This window comes from Struthio camelus, chromosome 2 (genome assembly GCF_040807025.1).
Source record: "Struthio camelus isolate bStrCam1 chromosome 2, bStrCam1.hap1, whole genome shotgun sequence".
Classification (NCBI taxonomy): Eukaryota; Metazoa; Chordata; class Aves; order Struthioniformes; family Struthionidae; genus Struthio; species Struthio camelus.
In genome coordinates this window covers 17,682,741-17,696,362 of record NC_090943.1, presented here as the reverse complement: position 1 = coordinate 17,696,362, position 13,622 = coordinate 17,682,741, and the positions used below count along the sequence as shown (strand labels likewise).

Here is a 13,622-nt window from a genome sequence, read left to right as displayed (position 1 = left end):
TGGAGGTGCTCGTGTTAAAAGCACTGGCAGCCTGCAGTACTAGGAAACTGGAGACTAAGGGCATCACCTAACCTGATGTAGGTTACCATTCTAATTTGGTTGTATGGGTTGTCTTTTGGTTTTGTTTTTTAGGTGCTGGTGTTTGATTTTGGCAGTGAGGTGTATGTATGGCATGGAAAGGAAGTTACTTTAGCACAAAGAAAAGTGGCATTTCAGTTGGCGAAACACTTGTGGAATGGCACCTTTGACTACTCCAATTGTGACATAAATCCTCTGGACCCGGGAGAATGCAATCCCATCATACCCAGGTACAAAAACTTGAGTTTAGGCTCGTTGTGAAAACTTGTGTGTAACATTTTGGCTTCTTGCCCTTATTTCACAGAGGATAATTTGATTCTATTGATTTTATTCCCTTCTACAGAAAGGGACAAGGGCGTCCAGACTGGGCTGTCTTTGGCAGGCTCACCGAACATAATGAGACCATATTGTTCAAAGAAAAATTTCTTGACTGGACAGAGCTAAAGAAACTCAATGAGAAGAATTCTAGTGAATCTCTTCACCAGAAGGTGCATATAAGAAGTGTGCTGTGTGTTTCAGACTAGACTGACTCAGTTGGGATGGAAGGCTGGGAAGCTTGTTCTCAAGGATGCAGAGCACTACTTAATTTTGCAGGCTTTGACCTGGTGGTCAGAACAACACACCTATAGTGAACCCATAGAGTGATTCTTACTTCCCCTGTGCTGAGCAGCTGAATGAATGCTGCTAAGGTGGCTTAAACTGTTTGAGTGAAACTGTGGGTTAAGAATTAAAAAGCTGTGCTTAAAGAAATCTCTTCTATATTTTTTTCACAGGAGGAATCCAGATCTGACTCTAAACCATATGATGTCATGCTAATGGTAGCTGTGCCCCAAACTACTGTAGGCACAGTCTTGGATGGAATGAATATTGGCCGGGGCTATGGACTTGTAGAAGGAGAAGATGGGAGGCAGTTTGAAATTATCACTGCATCTGTAGATGTCTGGCATATCCTGGAATTTGATTATAGTAGACTGCCTAAACAAAGCATAGGGCAGTTCCATGAGGGAGACACATATGTGGTTAAGTGGAAGTACATGGTTAGCACTACAGGTGGGTGAACAATTCCATTTCATCCTGCTGAAACATTGATAACTGCAGCTAAAAATGCTGCTGTTAATGGTGAGATCCAGACCTAAACTTCCTTGCCTGTGATTTGTCCAGCTAAACAAGCAGTTTAGCAGCTGTTTCAAAGGTTAGAAATGGTAATTTAGCCTTTCCAGCCCATTGACAAGTAGAACTTATGATTTAACAAAAATACTTTAGTTATTTTTCATGTGTCAAATGTAATATTGTCCATTTCTGCTTCTACCCAACAGCTTTGTTGTACGTGTTCACAGGACAGCTCATTAAGACAGAATTGTGCCCACAGCTTAACAGCAAAATAACTAGGCAGCTGGATTAATGACAGTGGTCTGAATGTCATACGAGAGAGGTAGGCTTAGCAACAAGGGAAGCTTTTGCTGGGTAAGGGAGAACAGTAACAAGCGAAAGGAAAAGCTCTTGCCAACTCATAAAATTGAAGTGGCAGTGGGAACTAGGTGTCCTGTTGGCTGGTTCTGGAAAGCCTTTGCTATGGGTTTCGATCTCAAGTGGAAAAATTTTGACTATGTTCTAACAAAGTGCTTGAGAGCAGGTAAATGTTGAAAATCAGTCAGCGGGGTATGTTTTTTAGAACTCTCATTCTGGCACGAAAATAAAAAGAGGTGGGTTTATGGTAAGTAAAATAGAAATAGTCTAAAAAATGATTGCTCCAAATAGGAAAATATCAAAATTGATTGAAAGCAGTGCAACAGCTATAAAGCCTCAGGCTTTTAGCTAGACAATTTAGCTTTTTATTCAAGATCATTGGTTTCAGATACTGGGGAATCCAAGAAAAGTACTAAAACCCGTAAGTCTGGGGAGAAGTGAGTGAAACCAACACTGAACAGACTCTTTAGAGATATGGATAAAAATATATTCTATTACTCCAAAATTTAAATTAAGTTTTGATTTTAGTTCTTTTACCCTTTTTCTTGAAAATAGTTTAGATTTGGGCTGGGTTTTTAGGTAGGAGGCAGCGCTTACATGGGCTGAATGCACAGATAAGAGTGAAACCATACAGTTCCAAAGTTGTTAGAGGTTTGAGTATTCTCAACTTGAAAAACCAGGATGGTCTCTCCTAAGTGTTTCATTTGGATGCTACTCAGCACTGCTGAAATCCACGGCAATGGATTTTTCTTATTTTTATTTATTTTCTTTTAGGAATCTGGTTTAAAGCTCTTGATTTTGAGAATCTTGGATTAATTATATCTGTTTGTTCAGTATTCACTGGAAAGAATAAAATATTCCATCACTGGTTTTATTGTTGAATTTCACTTACTCTGAACATTGTTGGCTAACTGTAACTAGTAAATACCATTTCTTTTTTTAAAAAAAGTTGCTGCTAGCCCTGTTTCCAGACCAACATGAAAGATTTAGTTAATTGAAAAATAAAGCTTAGTTACACAAACTTTTTTTTTTTTTACCACTGTAAAATACTGCTTTTTGTGTTCCTTTTTCTCCTGTAGACTTCCTTTCTAATAACACTTTACCAAGGAAATACTTTTGTGCTTGTAGCTTTCCCCACTGTTGCTGTGTCTGGTTTCACTCTGTAGGCAGCTACTCTCCTACAGCCAAAGAACAGCGTATAATGTGGAAAATGAGCCATAATGCCCTCTGGTAACATGACTGGACATATCGTTTCATGTGCAAAGTCACCCAAGTGATGTCAGTTATTGGTACTCCTAACTGGTACTCCAGTTCTTTCCACATGCTCCCTCTCTTTGGGCAACACAGGCTTCTCTGCACATGGGCTTACATTCATCTGATGAGACAACACCAATTTTGCCATAGGGGCATATTGGCTTAGTGACCTAATGTTCCTCCAACTCGGAGTTTTCTTTGCTGTTCTGGACAGGATAGTGTTGAGCTGGCAGATGTGATTAACCCACGTGCTATTCAAAGTTGTTTCTTCAGCATGTGCCTTCTGTTTTGCAGTTGGAAGCAGGCAAAAAGGAGAGCAGCAAGTAAGGGCTGTTGGAAAAGAGAAGTGTGTGTACTTCTTTTGGCAAGGGAGACACTCCACAGTGAGTGAAAAAGGGACATCGGCACTGATGACAGTGGAACTTGATGAAGAGAGAGGAGCGCAGGTGAGCTTCCTGCAGACCTAGGTGGAAATCCTGGTAAGACTCGCGTGCCCAAGTAGCCACTGGAGGTAAATGTGAATGATCTTTTTTGCCCCTCTTTCTGTAAAGGTGGTGTTCTTGCAAGTACAAATAGTTAGCCCTAAAAGTTGCTTTTGAATTTATTTCAGCTTCTGAGCATGCATCAGCTCCTTTATGGGACTGTCATTCTCAAATCTCTCTTCTGAAGATGGTATTTTTGAGCTTGATTGAAGAAGAATATTATCTTTTCTCTCCTCCACACAGGATTAGGTGAAACACTGTTAAACAAATTAGTACCTTCCCTTCCAGTACACCTTCAGATAACAGGACTCTGTCTCCCTGGTGCTGAGAACATCAGAAGCACTCTGTTTTGTTGAATTCTGTCAGAAGCACTTTCTGCCAGGCCTAGGCATGAAAATGCATTTGAAATCAAGTTTTCTATTTGTTTACTCTGCAATTATGAAAGCTGCTGCCTTGTTGTGCAGGCTAGCTTGCTTTGTCTTCAGGCAGAGTTTAAGTTTTGCTGTAACTTGGCACACAAGATGGGAAAGGTAAAGTGAGTTTCTGTATCTTGATTCTGCTGTAATCGGTTCAAATGCAGTGTAAATGCAATGAGCGGTAAGACAGGAGTTCACAAACAAGATGCACAGTTATACTTGACCTGCGGTCAAGTGGGCACCGTGCACCATAGCCAATTTAACAATTAGCGCTCTCAGTTCCGTAACCATTACTTAAAGTTTAGTTAGCAAAGAGCATACATATTGGATGCATAAACCAGTTCTATAGCATATTTTAAACCTACTTCAGTTCTTACAGTATTTCCATAATTGTTTCAAATAATCAATGGATTTGAGCAAGACAGCCCATATCTGTAAAGAATTGAAATACTGATTAATTTAAGCGAATTTAAATTAAAATTTATTTAGTATTCCTTATCCTCTGAAACTTTTGATTGCTGGATTCCAGACAGAGGTGTCTCTTAAATGGGCATATGAAATACATTGCATGTTGATGTATATGGTACTTTAGACAATAGTCAGCAGTTTTAAAAGAACAAGGAAAACAATCTTTGAGGGTGGCCATAACCATATAACGTTTGGTAATCCATAGGGAGAAGTTTTCCTTAGTCTATATACTTGCTTTGTTTTTTTTACTGAAGAGTGATGCTTTCAATTTCCAGGTACAAGTGCTTCAAGGGAAAGAACCACCATGTTTCCTGCAGTGCTTCCAAGGGGGGATGATTGTGCATGCTGGAAGAAGGGAAGAGGAGGAAGAAAATGCACAAAGTAAATTACTGTTAGTTAAGAGTTTCTGCCCCAAAATCCTGTTTTACCTATTGAGAAGGACTTTAAAATCATTATCAACTACTACACTCTGTAGAAAAAAAGGGGCAATGAATGCCCTGAAAGCTATGAGATAGTTTTGCTATGCTTTGCTTTCAAGGTAGTTTTTCTCCCTTAAGCTTAGAATGGATTTTTGTCACCCTAGAGCAAGCTGACTTTACTGTATCAATGCATGTATAAATTATTCTACTTGTATTTTAATTAAGAAAAGTGCCTCTTGGCTTTAAAATATGTTCTTTTCTACATAGTCCAGCAAAATGAGTATTTTTATGAACTTGATGTTCTCCTGCACCTAAAATACAACTAAGCTTTTGTTACTCATTCACTGCTTTTTCCAGCTTATTCCTTGAATGCTGCAGTTGGTGCAGGAGAATGTCAATACAGGTGTAGCTTGGAAGTGTTCCAGTTCACATCCGAATATAACTTCCTATGCCTAAGGTGCACAGAAGAGGAGGAGCTGAATAGAAGCACCACCACATTTTCTTTCCCCTTTTGGTTCCTGTATTAAACAGCAGAGTAGAGAGGAAAATTTAACTTTACAAGTCACACTCATGGAAGGTTTCATGATAAGCTTTTTTCTGCAGCTTGGTTTCTTAAGCAGTGTTAGCCAAACTTGATGCTTTAGCCAGTTCTGTGAACAATACAGACATGCAATGTGTGAAATGTATCCAGTATGAGAACAGCTGTTCCAGAGCAGAGATCTTGAATTTGAATTCCATGTGACTGTAGAATACCTCTGTGCCATTCCTCTCTGCTCCAGGTGATTGGAGGCTATATTGTGTGCGAGGAGAAGTTCCCAGTGAAGGAAACTTACTTGAAGTAGCGTGTCACTGCAGCAGCCTGCGTTCTCGGACATCCATGATTGTCCTCAATATAAATAAAGCTCTTATCTACCTGTGGCATGGCTGCAAAGCACAGTCACACACCAAGGATGTAGGAAGAACAGCAGCTAATAAAATAAAAGAACAGTGAGTGTCTGACAATTATTTTGGAGATGTTTGTATCAACTACCAACTTACTAAAATAAAAGTGTACCTCAAAGAAAAGTTGAAAGAAATAAATCTGTCCTCTCAGTACAATTGTATCATATGCATGCTTGATAAGAAGAAGAAATGACAGGTAGTTGGTTCTGTGGGGTGGGGGAGATGCATGTTTTCCAGTCTCTTTCATTTCAGGTCAAATGTGCTTACTCTTCCTTGTATTAATTACAGTTGCAAAAAATAATCTCTTTCCATTTGGAGGGGGATGCTCAACAAGCTGAGTAGCAAACTAAATTTCAGCTGATAGGAAGATCAGAATCAAGGAAGACAAACCTTGTGAATGTAGGGAGAAGAAATGAATTTCTGAAACAGAGAAGAACAGAGCAGTGGTTACAAACACGAGCTATGAGAATTACTACAGAATGCTAACGTTAGCATCTCCTTTCATCTGGATCTACGAGAAGAAATGCTATGGGAATAGTTCAAGTTCCACATCTTGTTTGTTCATATTCTTGTCATCATTTTGAACAAGACTGTTTACATGGGGTGTGCAATAAGCCTATAGAGTTGTCTTGAGTGTCCAACAGGTTTGTGAAGCTCTGTTTGGAGCATGAAAGTTGGGTTCACACTCTTTATTTGTGTTTTCTAGATGTCCCCTGGAGGCAGGGCTGCACAGCAGCAGCAAGGTGACAATACATGAATGTGATGAAGGATCAGAGCCCTTGGGATTCTGGGATGCGCTAGGAAGGAGAGATCGAAAGGCCTATGATTGCATGTTGCAAGGTAGACCTGCATTCCAGTGTTTGGCACTTTTTTTTTTTTTTTTTTTTTTTTTACTTTACTGACCTACAGTGTTGTGAGATTTAATGTAAAGCTTTTCAAAAACTTCTTGGTAGTTGAGCTAATCCCTTCAGGGAGATGCTTTCCCCCTCCCCCTGCTCCCAAAATCTACTGAGCTTCGTAATACTGTGGTAGATGAAAAGTATTGGAAAACAAAGTGTTTCATTTTCTTCTCTCCCCCTTCTGCAGCCCCTCAGTATTCATGCAGCACAGAAGAACAGTTAACACTGTTACCAACTCATTTTACTTCTCTTCTGAAGGGATTAGGAGGGCGGTTCTGCACACATTCTTGTTGAATCTTTGCTTTGAAACTGCCAACAAAGGTAGCAGGGGGATTGATTTATAAAGTGGAAAATTTGTCAGCCGAAAAGTAAACTCTGAGATGGGTTTGCTTCACTTAAGCCACAAAACAGCCAGCTATGAAATGGGTGATAGTAACCAGCCAGGATCAGATTCAAACTGATGACAGCCAGCCATATAGCTTGGGTTCATCACAGCTATTGCCAGTCCCCCAAGACATCTGGTCGTCTTGCTAGTTATTCAAAAACCACAGAATTTACAGTCACTCTTAAAGCTGATTTTTGCATTCACATCTGTCTTTTTCTATTAACATTATCTTTTTTTTTTTTCTTTAAAGATCCTGGAAAGTTTAATTTCACTCCCCGCCTGTTCAGCCTCAGTAGTTCATCAGGAGAATTCTCGGCCACTGAATACATATACCCTTCAAGAGATCCCGCCGTGATTAATTCCATGCCATTCTTGCAAGAGGATCTTTACACTGCCCCACAGCCAGGTATATGCTTTAAAATACTTAAGTAACAAGAAAACGAGTAACTATACTGCCCTGGGCAGAGATTCAGTAGCTATTGTCGCTTCTAACTTGATTTATAGCAAGACAATGTGCGTATTTGATGCTTACGCAGCACTAAGGAATAAAAGTAATGTTTCCATGATAAAGATGTTGAGAGCTAATCAAACATATGTATCCCAAAAGCTTGCTATAAAAAAAAAAAAAATCATTTAAACCAGAGGATCTGAGTTCAGCTGAGTTTCAGCTGCATGAGTAACAAAAGGGATTGGTAAACTTGGAAATGCTTCTCATCCTGATGCTCACAGGCATGCAAGGCTGAGGTTGCTGAGGGGATTCAGAGAACTAGTAAGTGGCTGATGATGGGTTTGTTATTTTTTGGCTGCATAGCACTCTTCCTTGTTGACAATCACCATGAAGTGTACCTGTGGCAAGGTTGGTGGCCTGTGGAAAATAAAATAGCTGGATCAGCTCGAATCAGATGGGCTACAGACAGGAAATGTGCCATGGAGACTGTGCTGCGGTATTGCAAAGGTAACGGATTGCTGTTCCTGACTGCTCTGAGTGTTGTGATACCTTTCCACATGGTTATGGTCCTGAACTAACAAGTAGTTCTTCTGTAGAAGATGTTTCTTCTGTAGCAAATAAACTTTACAACTTGTGACGTAGCTGGTGACAACTGTCACATTCTGCCATGGGCACTTATACATTTGAAGAGGAGAAATGACATCCTTGTTGGATTCCACCCTTACAAGGATAAGCCAGTCTCTCCTTACCAGTCTGTGGGTCTAGTAAGAGGAGTAATTGCTATGTTTCTACTCAGTTGTCCCCTGTCACTGAGGGGAGTTGGTAACACGCGGAAGGAGACCACTGAAAACCAGGAGGTCCTGAAACGTGACCTTTATTGAACTGCATTATTGCTCTGCATGATTCATTTCCTGGTCTCCTCGGCAATGCCCAGTGCTGTTAATGCACCCAGAACACTGGAAGCAACAACATTTGTCTAGGAACAGGGGGAGGGGGGCCTAAAGACAGGGCAGTAAGACAGTTGGAAGGGTCTTTGGCACAGCTGCTAAATTCCTAAAGAAGAGGCCAGCTACTGCCTGCCTTTTCCCTCAGTTTTTGTCATTCGGATAGAGTGAGTGATATGATGCATGTCCTCTTGAGATCAGCTCATAAAACGTGCTTCACAGAAGAAATGGATGTCAGCGTAGAGGAACAGAGAGCCATGCAATGAAGTGCCCACAGTTGCTCAGCAGGCTAATGGGAGAGATGGAAACAAGATCCTGGTCTCTGTGTTCCTGACCCACTGCTATAATCTTCTGCTAATGAAAATCATTTTTTCTGGCTTGCCCCAGCCAAGGTGCAATCTGAAATGCATTTAGAGGCTTAAATTTTTGTCTAGATTTCTTGAACGTCACAGAGTTAGATGACTGGGATATAGAATTAATACCCTCTGCACTGGACTGCATTTGCTGCATCTAAGTTCCTTCTGTGTTAGATGCATAGTGGGAAGCTCTTAAGTGGCTTCTCTGTACCTGTTAAGTTTAGAACATGCATCATAGGCTGGTTTGTTTTGCTGGGTGCTAACCTGTTAACTCTGGCCATGACTTTGCAGCACTGATGGCTATTCTGCCTTTGCCTTGGGGGAGTTCTCAATAGCTTTAGCCTGTGGTTGGGTGGGTTCAAAGCACATTTGTTTCCATTAAAGACCTATTCTACTTGTACCGTCTCTCTCCCAAAATTAGTTTGATCTCTTTTGGCATGGATGGGCACAGTGTTTTACAGTATAAATTATGCTGTTCTGGTGGCCCATCACTTTCATGGTCTAGGACTGGACAGTTCTGCCAACCAGTTCTGAAAGTTTACTGAGGTCAAGCTGTCAGGACTGACTTAACTCTTCTGTGTCATTACTTATCAAGGTGGAGAAATTTAATATCAAGAAATATTAATCCTGCAATTATTTTGACTATCACAATATACTTAGCTTATCAGAAGTAGCTTAAAAGGCTTTTCTTTTTATCTCTGTTTTTTCCCTCTTCCCCCTCAATCCTCCCCCCTCCTTTTTTTTTTTCCTGACTTGCAGTGTTTAAATTATATGGTGGTATGGAAAGGTTGATTTACAACCCTGGATCTCCCTTGAATGTGCCTAGCAGTTCTCCTTTTATATAAATCTTAAGTTGTGTTTTATCTGATAAATCAGGAGTGTGTTTGCAGCGCTGAGCTGCAGACAGCTAGGAGAAGGAAGAATCTAGTTTGCTCTTCAGTGTTTTTTGTGAGGACATCAGCTTGTACTGAGGGCAGAGTTCATATAATGAAAATGTTTCTCCACTCACATACTAAGTCATCTTACCAGACGGCTACACCTATACTGGAATATTATCAAATGCAAGTCTCATCTCTTGGCTAAATTACGGAGACTGGAGCAGTGCAACTAGAGCAGACTGGCATGGTTTTTTTTAAATGCAGAGTTTTGAAGTATTTGTCAAATCATTTGAGGTAGAAAGAATACATTCTCTACAGTGGAAAATATGTGGAAGAGAAGGCTTAAAATCAAATATTCAGATGACAAATCTGTCTAAATTGAGTAGTTAAAGGATTCATATTCTAATGTGTGTGTTAGACTACTCCACAGAGCTTTTATCTCAAGTATTCAGTTTCATGCTAACATATTCTCTCTAATCAGTTTGCTCCTGACATCTGACATAGAGTCAAACCTATAATGTTCAGGTTTTGCAAACTTACTGGAAGGGTGAGGTCCATCTGCTGCCAGACTCTCCATTTGCAGTAAGTGTAGGCGGTGCAGCAATTCCATGGGGTACCCCTTGGCAATGGGTAGAGGGTAGGTGTCTACAATCTTTTAGATCCTCCTGCATCATGGTTCACACAAGTGCAGACAGAGACTGTGGTGAACAGGCTGTTCTGTAACTGACTTAAATGCTCTTGTGGAAATTTTAGCATATTAAATATGCTTTGAGATTGAATGTAGGGAATAGCAGGATTTTGCAAGAAGCAGCTTTAACAGGAAGCTACAGCCTTTGGAAGTGAGGTGGTGTCATGTTGCTCTGTTAGTTTCCCAGACTTTGCAACATCTTAGGCTTTTCATTGCCTGCCTGGAAGAAGGATTTGATTAGACTGAGTTGCTTAAATCCAAATACGATGAAGGTACAGTATTTCTAGGGATTGTAGCTTGTCTAAGCCCCTGTCTACCTCTTTCCAAAAACATTCAGAGTTTATCGGTGCTTTTGAATCCTTGTGGTATAAATTCATTCAACCAGGAGTGACTTTTCACTTGTACTTGGGGTAATGACTTCAGCCATTTCTTTGGTGTGGCATCGCTCCTAGGCAGGCTTATTGCCCTGCCCTATACAGTATGCACCCTTACATGTTTTACAGAAGAGGGGCTGTCCAAAAACCATTGGTAATTATTGTCCAGCTATTGCAATATCTTTGTTAACTTTCAGATTCTGTTCCTTCTAATTTTTAAGTACAGTCACTATATCAGACCTCAGTATCCTAAGGTAAGAACAGTTTAAGCATTCTCACAGAAGCTCTATACTTCAGTTTTATATACTGCTGGTAGAATACTTCTGGAGGATGTTAGGAAGCTTTATTTACCTGAATTTGGCTAATTTCAGACCATTGCACACTGCTTACTGTATTCCCACTCTGTTTTTGTAGACAAGGCATACACTGGCTTAGGAAGTGACTGTAACTTTCTTCTATGTACGTAGTTTGGTCTTTGTGCTCAGATACAGTGAAAGGCAGATTTAAAAATACTGAAAAACATGTTAAAATGTGGCATACCTCATTAAATATCCTGGCTGAAGTAATGCTTCGAATGACTGGCTTTTCAGGAAAGAATCAACTAGACATGCTTACAAGGTTGTTTTGGTAGCTGTGTGTGGTGGGTGACACTGCAAAATATGGTGCTGTTTATAATTTGTCCTTTTTTCCTTTTTTTTGAATGATTTTTAGGAAAAAATGTAAAGAAGCCCCCAAAATCATATTTAATTCATGCTGGCCTCGAGCCCTTGACCTTCACTAATATGTTTCCAAGTTGGGAACACAGGGAAGACATCGCAGAGATCACAGAAATGGTAAAAAGCATTGCACAGTTTCCTGTCTCTAGTAATTATGTCTCTCGTCCGTGACGTTGCTTTTCTATGCTGTCAAACCGCAGAATCCAATGGATTAACTTGAACGGTTCAGGAGTCTGCAAAGAAAAAAAAACAGTGTTGTAGCTAAGTTCTGAGTGGGAATGAGAACGTCAGAGGCATTTCTGAAGCATGCTCATACTGTTTTTTGTTTAAAATTGGGGGAGTGGATGGAAGTATTGTTTTAATCCTGCCTAAGAAAGATGTGCTAGAATTTAGCTGACCAACTGTTTCAGCTTTGCCAAACAGGCAGCACTGTGCAGTTCTGGTCTGTCTTTCATGCTGGAAGAGCAGCAGAGCAAATGCCCCACACAGGATAAGCTAGCTCAAAGAGTTTCAGTGTTGCCTTCCCCACCTGGGCAGCGGGAGTCGCACCTGAATTATGTGCAACTGCTTTAGAAACCCCTCAGTGAAGGGGGATTTCAAGGCAAATAATACTTGCTGCTTGTAGGTTTCTTGCAGCTGTTATTAGTGGAAAATGATGGCTTCAAGACTAAACGTAGAAGTTGACCTAGGATAGAGGGGTTTTTTGGTTTTTTGGTTTTTGGGTTTTTTTTAAGCACAAGATACCCTCCTGTTAAATGCAGACGTGTGGTAGGTGTGATACAGTTCTGGCAAAGGGCTGCAGGTATAGCTTTGTGCTTCGTGGGCCAGGTAGTGCGGACTGATCCCATGCTATCTGCAGACTGTGACACCAGCAGTTGGTGGGTTCTAGCAGTGTGATCCTGAACTCATTATTTTCCTCTTCCCCCCAGGATGCTGATGTTTCTAATCAAATAATCCTTGTAGAGGATGTGCTTGCCAAGCTGTGTAAAACTGTATATCCACTAGCAGATCTCTTAGCTAGGCCTTTACCTGAGGGAGTTGACCCACTGAAGCTTGAAATTTATCTTTCAGATGAAGACTTTGAGGTAAGGAAAAAATGGGTAAACTGTTATTCTGCATGTGTGTAGCCTTCCTGTTAAGCCATTTGATAGTTTTGTTATTTATAAGTATTTTCACTAATGGTACATCCTCTCGTTTTAAATGCAGGTTGCATTAGAGATGACAAGAGAAGAGTACAACGCGCTGCCATCTTGGAAGCAGGTCAATCTGAAGAAGGCAAAAGGACTCTTCTAAGTTGTGGTGTTTATTGGAGTGAGCACTAAAGGGATGTCAGTTTTCACTTTCTATGCCCTTTAGCAGAATTGTACCCCACACTTACAAAACACATAGAAATAATCTGAAGTTATTAGTGACTACCTATCTGGAGGTGTGTAATATTGTAAAAGTCCAAGACAACTCTTTGGAAATGGAATTTGATTTTGACTGGTGAGGGTAATATGTTTAAGCTCTGCTCTCCTATGCACTTAAACAGCAGTTTATTGAGCTACTGCTGCAGCTGTCCTTTGGCTATATACAATACTTGCCATTTTTGTTTTTGAAAAAGTTCTCTTTGTAAAGTGTTATTTTGTTAGTTTGTGGATTACAAAGAATTTATATTTATATAAACACATAGAACAAGTATGTATTTAACAATGCAATATATATATTCACTTTCAAGACTTTCATGTCAAAACTACAGATAAGTAGCTGGATGGCAGTTGCTTGTACTGAATTAGCTATACCACCAATATGTATCTCTTACGCATTCTGAAAAGTTTCTCTTTGCAATAGGTAAGAATTGTTCTCAGTGCTGCTTCAGGTGCTAAACTGAACAAAGCGTTTGTATTTATAGCATGGGTTTCTTGAGAAACTATGCGAATCAATCTTTATACTTTAATACCCAAAAATGTATAGTGCCTTGTTTTTTTGTGTACAGTTTATATACAAAAAAGATTGGTCTGCATTTTGAAGATGGCTTAGAAAGGTCTCCTATGTTACTTTTATAATAGTAGAAATAAAAACATCTCAGTTTCTAATACTTGTTGTAAACATTAAACATGTCTTTTGTGATATAAGAACTTAAAGTAAAAGCTTCTGAATAAACTCTTAGGAATGCTCTGATTTGTCATTATTTTGTACTGTAAACTTGGTACTTTATCAAAATTTTTTAACCTTAGATAGTCACAGGTCTTGTTGAGAGTTGTAATTTAAAAAGCAGATAACACAGGAAAACTCATTATATGAGATAAAAATTAGGTTGTGCAATGCTTTAACTAATGCCATGCGTTGGAACAGTCATGCAACTTCTTTATCCTTCAGGTTGCCCTTTTTTATAGATGATACAAAATTATTATGCCAATTTTCCTTTG

The 13,622-nt window shown here is 39.8% G+C and overlaps 1 protein-coding gene across 30 annotated transcripts in view; it reads left to right on the top strand.

The window, feature by feature from the left end:
* Nucleotides 1–13,374, top strand: part of SVIL (supervillin) — a 141,830-nt gene extending 128,456 nt beyond the window's left edge. For 29 of the 30 annotated variants that reach the window (XM_068934460.1, XM_068934469.1, XM_068934468.1 and 26 more), the window contains 12 exons: nt 133–308; nt 422–566; nt 852–1,128; nt 3,094–3,245; nt 4,441–4,546; nt 5,364–5,571; nt 6,233–6,366; nt 7,061–7,216; nt 7,622–7,765; nt 11,210–11,331; nt 12,144–12,299; nt 12,421–13,374. In XM_068934460.1, the coding sequence (XP_068790561.1) occupies nt 133–308; nt 422–566; nt 852–1,128; nt 3,094–3,245; nt 4,441–4,546; nt 5,364–5,571; nt 6,233–6,366; nt 7,061–7,216; nt 7,622–7,765; nt 11,210–11,331; nt 12,144–12,299; nt 12,421–12,507 (1,863 nt within the window). In that variant the 3' untranslated portion in view covers nt 12,508–13,374. Of the gene's footprint in view, nt 1–132; nt 309–421; nt 567–851; nt 1,129–1,394; nt 1,511–3,093; nt 3,246–4,440; nt 4,547–5,363; nt 5,572–6,232; nt 6,367–7,060; nt 7,217–7,621; nt 7,766–11,209; nt 11,332–12,143; nt 12,300–12,420 lie in introns of those variants that run through there. The other variant, XM_068934464.1, reaches the window with a different exon arrangement.
* Nucleotides 13,375–13,622: the final 248 nt, after the last annotated feature.